This window comes from Austrofundulus limnaeus, unplaced genomic scaffold (assembly GCF_001266775.1).
Source record: "Austrofundulus limnaeus strain Quisiro unplaced genomic scaffold, Austrofundulus_limnaeus-1.0 Scaffold303, whole genome shotgun sequence".
Taxonomy (NCBI): domain Eukaryota; kingdom Metazoa; phylum Chordata; class Actinopteri; order Cyprinodontiformes; family Rivulidae; genus Austrofundulus; species Austrofundulus limnaeus.
In genome coordinates, this window is record NW_013952705.1 from 439,298 (window position 1) to 451,937 (window position 12,640).

The 12,640-nt window shown below is 38.6% G+C and overlaps 1 protein-coding gene across 1 annotated transcript in view; it reads left to right on the forward strand.

Moving 5' to 3' along the window:
* Window positions 1-12,640, forward strand: part of LOC106526995 (neuropilin-2) — a gene marked incomplete in the record, with an annotated part of 146,560 nt that overhangs the window by 127,967 nt on the left and 5,953 nt on the right. The window contains 1 exon segment of the mRNA XM_014021745.1: window positions 11,762-11,824. Coding sequence (XP_013877199.1) covers window positions 11,762-11,824 — 63 coding nt within the window.

Genomic DNA, 12,640 nt, shown 5'->3' on the forward strand with positions numbered 1-12,640 from the left:
CTTTAACTTTTACCAAAGTCAGTTTTTGGTAAGATACGTGTACTTTTACTCAAGTATCACTTTGTGGTACTTTATACAACACTGATTAAAATCCATTATGTTCATGAAAATTTTGACTAACAAACAACGTTATAAATAGTTTAGGTTTTTAAGTTTGGTTGACTGTTGTAAACCTTATCTCTTGCCATACATCCAATATTTACTTCCTGGAAGTTTCAGTAAAATTTGTTCTGTGGTTTATAAAATGTTTTGGTAAAACATTTTAGACAAACTTACTTTTTTTTTACTTGAGTTTAACAAAAACATACATACCATTCCCTAAAACAGCCAAAAGCCAAGAGACAACTGATGTCAGCTGCGTCATGCTCCAGGTGTTTCTGCTAATCCTTGCTGGGKTTTTTTTATTATCCGTGAACAGCTAACATATGACTCCCTGTTCAACAGCAGTGTAGTCTCTAAAATATATATTTTTGTGAGAGTTTTAGAGTCCTCTTTGAGATTTCTGTTTTAAAAACAGGCCTATATAAGGAGGATGCAGGCTGACAGATTTAATGCACACACACTGACAAAAGAGCCTAATTCCTACGACTGTAGTGACTTCTACTTTAAGTTTCCTCTCGTTTACATACTTTAAAGGAAGATTGCTGATGGGTGAAGTGAGAGCTTTTATTCAAAAAGTATTTTTAAAAAAGCTGTAAGCTTCCTTCAAATTTCAGGCTTTAATAAAGGAGCTTTTAAGTAACTTTTATTTCCCTTTAATTAAAAATTAAAGCAAATTATTGGTGTTTTTTTTTATATTTTCCATCCCTGGAAATCCTCCCTCTGTCCACTGGTGGGAAGGCTCTGCGAGCCGGCTGCACTCAGAGCAGCTTTACAATCAAAGCCAATTTTAAAGCCTTAAAAAGCGTCTGAACCCTGTGAAAAAAAGAATAAATTAGGTCCACTGGTTTCCTCGAGATTCTGTCTCCCTCTTTTTTTTCTCTCTGTATTACTCTCTCCTTTCTTATTCCTAGTTAGGTGCTCGTTAAGGTTCTTTTGTTCCCTTCTTTCTATTCATTATTTCTGTCTTTGTTTCTTTCTTTCGCTCCTTTTTTTTCCCTCCGTCAGTCTCTTGAGCGGCTCCTCTCGCGCAGCAGGTTTCTCTCATAGCGAGTTGACAGAGTATTGAAGTTTCAGTCGAACCCTTTAATGCAGGATTAAAGATATCATGGTGGGATTAGCTCTTTCCCTCCGCTTCCCCCCACCCCGCCACCCTCTATCAGTTTACTTTTCTCTGTTTTACTCTATTCTCTCCTCCAGTAATACCTTCACTCTTATCCTTTCTCCAACCCTGTTATTTCTCTCTCTCTCTCTCTCTCTCTCCACCTGACTTTGGTGTGATCTTTCCTCTTTGATAAAAAGAAAGAAAGAAACAGCCTCCACCTTTTGATTGGGTCAGACAGTCACTTTATACCCGGTTATTTGCATTCTCTGGTCGAGTCTGAGCGCATGGCATGTGCCTTTGCGTGTCAATCTGCAGCTAATGCTTGTGACATTTGCTTCAGGCAAAAGAATTAAACAAATGGGAATCAGCATGAAGGTTAAAGAAATCAATTAGGTTATTCTTTGTTTAAAAAATTGGACGACGCAGCTAAGTTTAAAAAGCTAAGGCTTTGTTTATGCCTGATTTTTTTATGATGTTTGGTTAGAGAGGAACTGTTGGCAGGTCTGTCAAGTTTACATGCTGTGATATTAGGCATTTATGTACCAAAACATAGTTTCATTAAAGAAATATTGTTTTTGTTTGGTTTGGTTGTAAAAAAAATATGTATGAGTAGTAAGTGTTGTACCTGCAGCAGACAGCGAATAAAGCACTCGCAGCAAAAAGATTTGATGCAAGTGAGCTGATCCAACCAGGAGCATTTCCCCCTTTGTATTTTCTTGCAACTTCATATATATATATATATATATATANACAGTAATTATTTGTAGCTGTGAAGCCCCAAGTACAACATCAGCACTTCAGCTTCACATCAGCATTAATTGCATATGGGCTGCCATTGGTAAAGTTACACAGTCAAAAATTACCACCAATATTTTTGTTTTATTTAGCCTTCCATAAGAAAAAAAAGAACAGATTTATTTTTTCAATGTCAGTTTTACACCATATGATTTATACATTTGTAAATGTCATAGTTTATAAACTAAATATTTAACTTACAAATTAAATATTTAGTTAACAAGCTAAATATTTAGCTTGCAACTTAAATATTTAGCTAGCTACATAAATATTTAGGTTGCAACTTAAATATTTAGCTAGCTACATAAATATTTAGGTTGCAACCTAAATATTTAGCTAGCAAGTCAAATATTTAACTAGCCACCTAAATATTTAACTTAAATATTTAGCTAACAATTTACATATTTAGCTAGCAAGTTAAATATTTAGCTAGCTACCTAAATATTTAACTTAAATATTTAGCTAGCTACCTAAATATTTAACCTAAATGTTTAGCTAGCCACCTATGTATTTAGGTTGCAACTTAAATATTAGCTAGCCACCTAAATAAATTATCATTATTCCAAGCAGAGGTGGAGGTTTGAGTCACATGACTTGGACGTGAGTGAAGGGGTTGGGAATGGGCGACAGCCTGTAACAAAGAAACATAAATAGCAATGAGTCAGGTTTGGATTTGAATCAGTAGCAACATTTTAAATCAAACGAAAGCAAGAATGTTAACAAATAAATTGGATAATAATCTGGCTATTTAGCCATATTTCCACGTCTTGAAATAAAGGTCAAAGTCTTCAAAGTCCTCAATGTCCGAGACCGAGACAAGACCGAGTACAAATGCTGTCGAGTCCGAGACAAAACCAAAACCATCAAAAAGACCAGTCTTAAGACCAAGACTGGTTCCAAGTACTGGTTCCAAGTACTGGTTCCAAGTACTACAACACTAGCACACTTATTTACATTTAATATATAACTGTAGCATTGTTTAAAAAAAAGATTCAAACAGACTTGGGACTTGTCTGTCTTTGCTTGAGACTTGACTTTGACTTGTGAATAAAGACTTGAGACTTAATTGAGATTTGCAAAACAAAGACTCGGTCCAACTTCGGATTCTAACTGCTTAAAAAAAATTWAAATTCAATTTGTGGAACAAAATCAGTTTTAGTTACGGCCGAAATTTAAATGTAAAAATTAAACACAAATGAGAAAAGTTGCTCTATAACACACTTTGACTGACAAACATTAAAACAACTCAACTGTCTGTGTTGATTTTTAATTTTTTTATAAACACTTTTACATCTAAATATGAGCATCGACATTTAACACAACCAGACCGGACAACAACTCATTAAAGCACACAGTTCATATTGTCTTTAGTCATTGATTTGATTTTCAAGTATGATCAGAAAAACCTTTGAGGATGTAGAAATTTAATTTCAAATAGAAGGTAGTAACTACTATCGGTAGTGTGCGAGCCAGAACTGCTAATAATTCAAGCCCTGTCTGTAATTCAGCACCTTTAGGGTTAATAAAAGATGGTTTGTCTTCCCAGTTCTGCACTGAAGCATGTGGAGAAATCAAAAACTTGACAGGCCTGCCAGTCACAGCTGAATAAACGGTTTATTTGGATGCTTTTATTGCGTCACTGCAGCCTGCATGCCTGCCTCGCTCCTCTACCGAGCCCGCCAGTAACGTTTCCTCCTGCCCTTCAGGGGGTGCCATATCTGGAACGAAGCCCACCGTAGACACGGCGGTGGCGCGGCCGCTCCCTGCCTTCTGGTGCTATGTGTTGGCGGGAGGCGGCGCCCTCCTGCTGCTGGTCACGGTGACCGTGATGGTGATGCTGTGCGGCCGTCGCCACCACTGGGCGCCGGAGAAGAGCGGCGGCGGCCACCATCATTCAGTGATGTACCACAGCTGCCAGCAGCCGTATCAGCCAGAAAGCTACTACTACCTGGGTCAAAACACCAGCTGCAACTCCAACCAGAACTGCCTTTACCCAGGAGCCAGCTCGAGCCTGGAACCCACACTCGTCGTAACGCTGGAGGAAAACGACGGCTACGGCTCTCGGTGCTGACTGGACTGTGGTAAAAAAAAAAAACTGTGGAAGAATCTGCGACGTCATCTCCGCCGATGGGAGACTCCTCAGCAGAAGTGCTTCGGCTCCTCTGGCCGACGACGGATCTAATTAAACGATCAGTAAACACTGTCGATGAGGAGAGCGCGGAGAACGGAAAGGCTTCAGTTTCCACTTGTGACGTTTGAAGAGACCTAACAACTGCAGTGTTTGTCTTTACTGATGTCCTCAGCAGTATTCTGATGTGCAGACTGTGAATAAAGTTACGTCGTAGCACTGACAGGCTGCATGTAGAAGAAGTGAACTACATACGTTTTGTTTTGTTTTCTATAAATGTCAGATCAGGATGTGTTGCTCTGATCTGCAGCTTGGACACAGGCTGCTCACAGAGATCCAGTCTGACAAGCAGGGGATTTACACAGAGGACACCTTGTGTTTGTGTGAAGCAGGAGTGATGGCTGCTGCTTTTGGTTGGACTGAGGCTGAGAGAGTGGATTTAAACTCATGCCTTTAAGAATACATTTAAAAAAAAAAAGGGAATGCCACAACAGAAATGCACACCAGTATATGCACAGACACTCCTGAATCGTTTCAAGCCTCATCTATAGCCTTGAGTTTTCTTCTATTATTATATTTTATGTGATTTTAACAAAAGCCTGGATATGCCTTTTTTTTTAAAGATGAGCTTTAATTATTACCGCTTCACCTCGTGAATGAGGGAGTGCCTCAAAGTCAAACAGGAATGTCGATGGATGCTGTTTTCTTTTACCCTTCATTGCCTGGATTTCCTGCCTGGTGGTTAATGCTCACAGTAAACCAAAAAAAAAAACATTATTATTCCTTGTTTCAGATGTTACACAAAGAYCACTGTGGTTTTTGTGAAGTTTTAGTTTCAAGATGAGATTTTTCAGCAGGTTGACCTGGTAGTCTGAGGGGGAATATAGAGAAATACAATTTTTTTTTTAGTTTTGCTTTTATTCAGCTAATAAGACCAAATTTGCTGTGATTTAAAAAGGTATCTYGGGCTGAGTGTCCATATAGTGTTTGTTAGGAAGTAAAGCCCAAATCAGTGCCTTACGTAAAATAAAGCTTCTGGCATTTTATCGTTACTCTAGAGGTTGAGAAGGAAAACCGTATCATACCATCTTTTTTTGTGACAAAGTTTTCTCTCAAATGTCTCAAACTCATCTGGGTGATAATGTGTAAAGTCTAAAATACGCTCAGACTTCAGTGAGACCACAACAGATTTTTTTATTGCAAATTTCCTGATCATTCGTCTCAAACAGCTGCAGCCCTGAGGGACGCCACCTGAAGTCGGTGGATCCCAAACGTTGCATCATCTGACCTACAAAATAMGAGCATCAGAATCTTGAGATCCCAACTGTTGATCAGAGATGCAAACRTTATAAATGATGATAAAAACACTGTGACGCCCTTATGTTTCACTTAAAATGACACTATATGGACAAACACACTTGTATACTTTAGAAAAGTCCTATTTGGTCTTATTTTTTGTTGTTTTCGTATATAAATATTGTTTGATAAATGCTCTTTTGCAAAAGCAAATTTATAAAATCACCATTTTTATTTATTTCTAAAGTTAAGAATGAGCACTTTTGTTATAAAACTAAAGATTTGCAATATCTACTGTGACAGTTTTAAATAATGTGTTTTTTAAAGAAGCTACAAGTTTTCTTCTTGATTTCTTCTYGTAGCTTTTCACTTATAATCAGTATTTTCTTCTTAAATGTGATGTCAGCAGGTGAAGTTGAAGCCTTTTCGAAATCAGAGTATTAGTTTCTTATTTTGTAATCCAGTTTACATGAAAACAGCAAAAAATGAATCAAATCAAAAGCTTTTTTGCAGGGTAAGATATGCAAATAATGATTGTCTGGTACTTGTTTTCTGTATTTCTCGGTATCTGCAACATGTGTCGTTACTCACCTATATTGTTTTGTTCATGTTCAAACCCCTGATTCTTTTATTTATTTATTTTTTTATCGAAACCTCCTTGTTCCCATTTTGCTCCCTTCCTTCACTGCAAATCCTTCCAGTAAAAGAATAAAAAAAAACACAGGAGAGTAAATGAGAGGCAGTGATGGAGGGGAGCAAAATCTCTCAGAGGAGACGGGCCCATTAAGCAAGCCCCCACCCACCTTTTTTTTCCCCTCCTAAGAATGCTCCCAGAGATGGAAGGAGATGAAAGAGGAGAAAAAAAACTGCTCCCTATRCTTTCTAAAGATAGATTTTTCTCTCAGTCTGAGAGGGAGGCTAACAGGGAGGCAGGCAGTGGGTTGGATTGAAGGAGAGGGAGAAGTGAAGGTGGAGGGCAGGTTGTTTCAAACACGAAAACAGATGAAAGAACTCCTTTCTTAAAAAAAGACATTTTTATGCACTGCACACAAACCAAATAACCAACATGGACCAGCGTGATGGAAAGAAATCCTCATTCCCACCAAGCTTTGAAATATAGTCAGTGATATTATTGTTGCAAGCAATTTTTACACTACAGATGTTCTCCAYGTTGACTTATTTTGTGTGTAAATTCCAGTTTTGTGCTTTAGTCAACAAGTATTTCACTCATTTTGTGCTTGCATGTCCATTTCCTGCCTCCCGAGCCCCTCTTTCTTCAATTCCAATTGACTCGTGTATGATTTACACATTATATGACTCATTCCYGCGGCCCCGTGCCATAACCTAATCAATGCGGGCCAAAATTCAAACTGCGGAATGATCTATGGCTGTATTTATGTTGTGCTACCCGTGCACTTTTCTGTTTCCATTCTCCGCCACTCTATCAAACTTTTTTTGCAAGATTTGGAAAATGTTTCACGGAGAGCTTTTAAATCAACCCCTCGCCCCGCCCGTCGCTTCCCCCCTCCATCTTCCATCACAGACCACTTTGCAGCCCTTTAATATTTCTAATTAGTTAATGGAGCTGATTGCATTCATAAAACCCCACAGTAAGCATTTCTAGCCCCCCCAAGTCATCTCTATTTTCCTCCTCCTCCTCTGTTTCCTGGAGAAATATCAGTGCGAGCACTCAAACAGGTCCTCAGCCCCCCTCCCCCACCCCCACGCTGTGGCAAAGAGCCATCCCCGCCGCTGCTTGTATAAAAAGATCCCCCTTCTTTTTATTTTTCTCTTTACTAATTGAAGTGAGGAGAAAAATCGTGCCACGGGGAGTTTTAATCTCCTCTCAGATGTGTGTGATAATTCTTCGCAGGGTTTTAGCCCCGGGGCTTCGTGCCAGCATCGTTAGAAAGTGTTCAACGGTCGTCCAGAGAAGGCCCGGGCCTTTTCTTTACGCCGTCTTCCTGGAAGTGATTTAATGTTTCGTCGAGACCCGGGGTGATTTTATTGGACAATAGCAACTGGAGATTAGCGCCTTGTTAGTCTGCCGTAAGATTTACAAAATCGCAGGAAAAAAAACTCTTTGGCGTCTCATTAAAAGCGAATTTAGTTGTAATAAGGGGAGGGTTAGATGACACCTAAATGTCAACGTTTTAAACTGAGATTAGCTTCTGTTGAGAAATTATAATAATAAAAATAATAATAATAATGAATTTAATTTGTACCGCACTTTTCACTAAAAATCTCAAAGTGCTACAAAAAAAAATAACTCTGTTAAAAGTAATTAAATCCAATGATAAAATCATGCAGAGGAATACACTTGATTAAAAACTCTTCAAGCCTTTTTTAAAGTCATCCAATGACTGCGGTGCTCTCAGGTAGTCAGGGAGGGTGTTCCAGAGGCGGGGGGCAGCAGCCACACAGAACGCCCGATGGTCCTTAATTTAGTCCGTGGAAGGTGGAGGAKGTTACWGTTCTGTGATCGGAGGGAGCAGATGGATGAATATGAGACAACAAGGCCCTTCAGATAATCTGGTGCCGTTCCGTATAAACACTGATGGGTGATGAGAGCAGTCTTGTATTGAAATCTGTAGGTGACAGGAAGCCAGTGGAGGTTATGGAGAATGGGTGTAATGTGTTCAGATTTACGAGCTCTCAATAAAAATCCTGGCAGCACTGTTTTGAACGTATTGAAGCATCTGAAGGTTTTTGCCAGGGATTCTGATAAACAGAGTTACAGTAGTCGAGTCTGGAGGAGACAAAGGCATGGGCGAGTTTCTCTGCATCAGCAAAAGTGAGAGATGGGCGAAGTTTGGAGATATTACGTAGATGGAAAAAAAACAGGTTTTAAACAGATGCTTGATGTGATTTTCAAATGTAAGATGAGAGTCCATTCTCACCCCAAGGTTAGTAAGAGGTGGAGAGGGGGATGTCTTGACCAGAGAAGGAAATAGCTGTTATAGTTGAAGTTTGAACCTGATGAGGGGTGCCGATCAGTATGGCCTCGGTTTTGGAGCAGTTCAATGGAAGAAAGTTCTGGCTCATCCATGCCCTTATCTCCTCCAGGCAGGAAGTGAGGGCAGTGAGTGAAGATGGAGATGACAGTGGTGATGATGGTGCTCCAGTCCTGATGTACAGCTGTGTACCATCAGTGAAAATAAATGTTGTGATGATTAATGATTTGACCTAAAGGAAGCATGTAAAGGGAAAACAGCAGGGGCCCAAGAACCGACCCTTGAGGGACCCCACAGGTAACACAGAGAGTCCAGGACTTGGCACTGCCAGGACAAACATATTCCAGCCTATTGGAGAGGAATGATTTAAACCAGTCCAGGACAGTGTCACAGAGACCGACCTCCACTTGAAGACGGTGGAGGAGGATACTGTGATCCACAGTGTCGAAAGCTGCGGTGAGGTCCACAAGGAGAAGAAGGGAAGGAGAACCAGTATCAGTTCAAATTACTGACAAAAATAAAAAAAATAAAAACCTCATATGTGATCTCATGTTGTGAGATGTCCTGAGACCAAGCGATCCATTTATCCACACTGTAAAACACATTTTGTTTTGTTTATATCTCAAACTCCTGATGTTTCTCAGAGAGGAACACCTGCAGCTTTAAAATAATGTCACACATGTGAGGGTGGGGGAGGTTTCTTTGCTGGAAGTTTCTTTTTCCCGCCTTTTCAAAACAATTGGCATCCCGGCAAGCTCTTTTTGTGGAAGAAAGAAATTTATATTTAAAGTCTGTTTTAATGTTATATTCACATTAATGTTCCAAAATTAACATCTAAGGAGTTTCCAGAACTAAGTTTATTACGTTTCACAAAGAAAAAGATGAATTCATTCATGTGTAGCTACTGTAGTGCATGACGGGACTTACATTTATTTTACTTTGTTTCTTGTAAACAGCTCTTTCACAAAAAAACAAAAAGTCTAATGCGCCTGACAAGACAAATAACTCTAATAAGGAACCAGACAAGAAGCAGGTCTAGATGTGGTTTTCTGTTCTCCGGTCTGGACCAGCATGTGTGGATCACAGGTTTTTGATTTTGAGCAAAAAACTAAGAGAAACATTCTGAACTGTGTTCCAGTAATATAATCTAACTTCAAGTTTTCAGAAATCCTAGAGATCAAAAAAATGACAAAACAGGGTAACGCTTTCTTTTATAATACCCTTTTTAGTATGTAATTACATGGTAATGAGATGGTAATAACTTGTAATTACATGTTATTACATGGTAATTACATGGTAGTTACCATGCAATTACATGGTAATAATGTGTAGTTACAAGTTGTTACCATCTTATTACCGTGTAATTACATGCTAAAAAGGGTACTGTAAAAGAAAGCGTTACCAAAGACTGAGGACAAATAAATAATGAGTTGCTCCTTGGTCCAAAGCCTCCAGGCAGTGAAAGTCAGAAAGTTCAAGCCACTAAACACTTGATATATTTTTTCTTGTAAAAAATAAATAAATAAATAAATAAAAATTAAATAAATAAATAAAAATAAAATGCTTTGTTTTCAAATATTTTAGATGACTTGTTGAATTTGGTTGTTTTAGTGGAGCTTTCTGTTTTGTTTTGTTTTTTTAGCACTTCAACAGAGTCCAGTTGCGCACCATAGTGCACATATTTAAAATAAAAATAAAAATAGGTAAAAATAAAATAAACTTCACTTTGTGGACTCATATGACCCCCACCACCGTCTTCACTTTGTTCTGAAATGTTTAAGTTCTCAAGAAATGTCTGCTTCTGTTTCTCTTCAGCATTGCTGTAAATTTATGATTCAGCTTTTAAAATAATTTTGATGTTTTTGAAAATTCAACCCACGGTGTTATTTATAGACTTTTTTCTGTTTTTTTCTTTATTTGATTCAATAATTTGCTAGTTTGTAATCTGTGGAAGGATTCTGATGATGCTGTAATAGGACATGAGCAAAGGATGAGTCAGCGTTATTTAGCTTTTAATGTTAGCTTTTAGCATTTTTCTCTCTTTTGAGCAGGAAAAAATATCTTTATTGCCATATTTATAGACAACGCAGTCTTCGAATGTGCTTCAAATGATCTGAAATTCATGCTTTGCACGAAGGCACTACGTTTGTGGTTTCCAACACATTCTAGGGAAAACTCTGATGGATTTCTGTATCGTGTTTTTTTTCTCCTGCGTCCACCTCCTCTCTGTTGTGAAGTGCATTGTGTGAACAGAAAATGTCCAGATGAAATAATTTGCAGCCTCTCCTGAACAGTTTGATTTTTATTTTATTTTCTGTGTACTTGTTTTAAAAAGCACTTTGAGTTCTTCGACTATTGATAGGACAGAAAACCAACAAAGATGTTAATGTAACACTCACCAATCAACTGAGTGTAAATATGAAGCAGAGTGGGATTTCTTTATTGTGTTGTTAAGTTTTTGTGTGTGAAACTGAAAGAATTACCTCCTGTTTCATTCTTAAGTTTTAATCTTTATTATTTACAGTTTTGAGAGAGTTTGAAGGCAGTTTATTGGAGGTATTCTGTGTTATAAAGATGCCTAAATTGTCTCGTGGATGAATGACCTTATCTAGCTGAGGAAATGAGACTCTGATCTTCTCTCTGCACAAACTAAATTAAGTTTTCACCTCTTATCTTCTGAATATCTATTACAGTTCCACATTATAAAGTGCTTTCRGTTCCCTTGCTCAATAAATGCTTATCAGCTGCCCAGATATTGCTCCTTTCTTTCTTCTTCTTCTTCTTTTTTCTGAGCACTATAATGTCAATTTCCCTGAATGGAACTGAAGGAGAACTGAGCCTCCAAACCTTTCAGAGCCTTGCACTCCGGCCTGCCTCAGAAATATGAAATGTGGTATTTTAGCTTGTTGAATTTCATGGTCTAAAAAGCAAATAGATTGTGATATATGCTGAGGTAATAAAAGTAATATTTTTCTACAAAATGGTTTTGTGCGTCCTTTTCTTTTTTTCCGTCCTCAGTTCAGCTTCCACTTATCTCCCTTTCTCTTCACTCTCACTCTGACTTTCTTTTCATTTAAAAGCAAATAAAACGAGCAGCGATGCTTATCACATAATGAAAGCTGCCAGCGTCRTGCAGGTCTGGCTGAAAAGTAGAAGAACGTTAGTTCTCCTTGATAGACCGAACGCAGCGGTTTTATAGGAGATCCTGTGTTTGATCTTCTTTAGAAAATTCGAACATGATCGCTCACGTTCGGAGCTGATTGTGCGTCGCGTGTTTTCCATCTGCAGCGTTTCAGACGTTATCTCAGCTTGATGTAGAGACCGGAGCGTGGATGGTGGAGATTAATGCAGCTCCTGCTTGTTTTCTTTCTTTCTCTGCAACAGATCGGAAAGCTACGGACCTCGGGAACGACCCTGATTTCAATCACAAGCAACACATCAATGGAGGTGAGGTCCTCTCCTCTCCTTTCAGCCTGAGGCGACACTGGCTGTTTCACCCCGAAGACGAGCAAAATCACAGACATGCCTGTGGCTCTGCCTTCAGACGGAACAGGGACAGACAGTCTGAGCTGTGTGTGTTTGTGTGTGTGTGTGTGTCAAACAGCATATAAAAGTTTGTTTCTACACATTTTTAACTTTAAAAAAGTAAGACTGCTCATTTCTGGGCACCTACATAAACTAGATACCACATCAGCAAAAACAGGAGTGTTAAAATTTCAGTGTTAAACTTTTGGGTGTTGATTTAACACCTCCTAGTGTTCTTTTAACACTTTCTGAGTACACTGACGCCCAGTGTTGGTGTTAATTCACAGTGTTGATTTCCTCAGTGTTGTCTCAACACTGGACAGTGTTAAATAAGCTCCGCCTGCATTTACTATAAGTCTTATATAACACTTAACAGTGTTGTTTTAAGACACCATGCAGTGTTGAAAGAAGTATCCTGAAAAGCCCCGCCCTCTTCCACCTCATGTCAGATAAACCAGTATTTTCCCAGCATTCCTAGATGAGAAATCTTGCAGAAATGATTTTTTTGCATGTTTATGACTAATTAAAGACGTTCATGAGAGTAAAAATTAGTTGTTCTGTTTAGTTTTCTTGTTCAGTTTGATCAAGCTGTTCAACTTTAAGTTTATGTTATTGGCCAAAAATCGACACCATTAGGGAGACGCACAGCCGGTAAAATAAGTATTGAACACGTCACCATTTTTCTCAGTAAATATATTACTAGAGGTGCTAATGACATGAAATTTTCACCAGATGTTG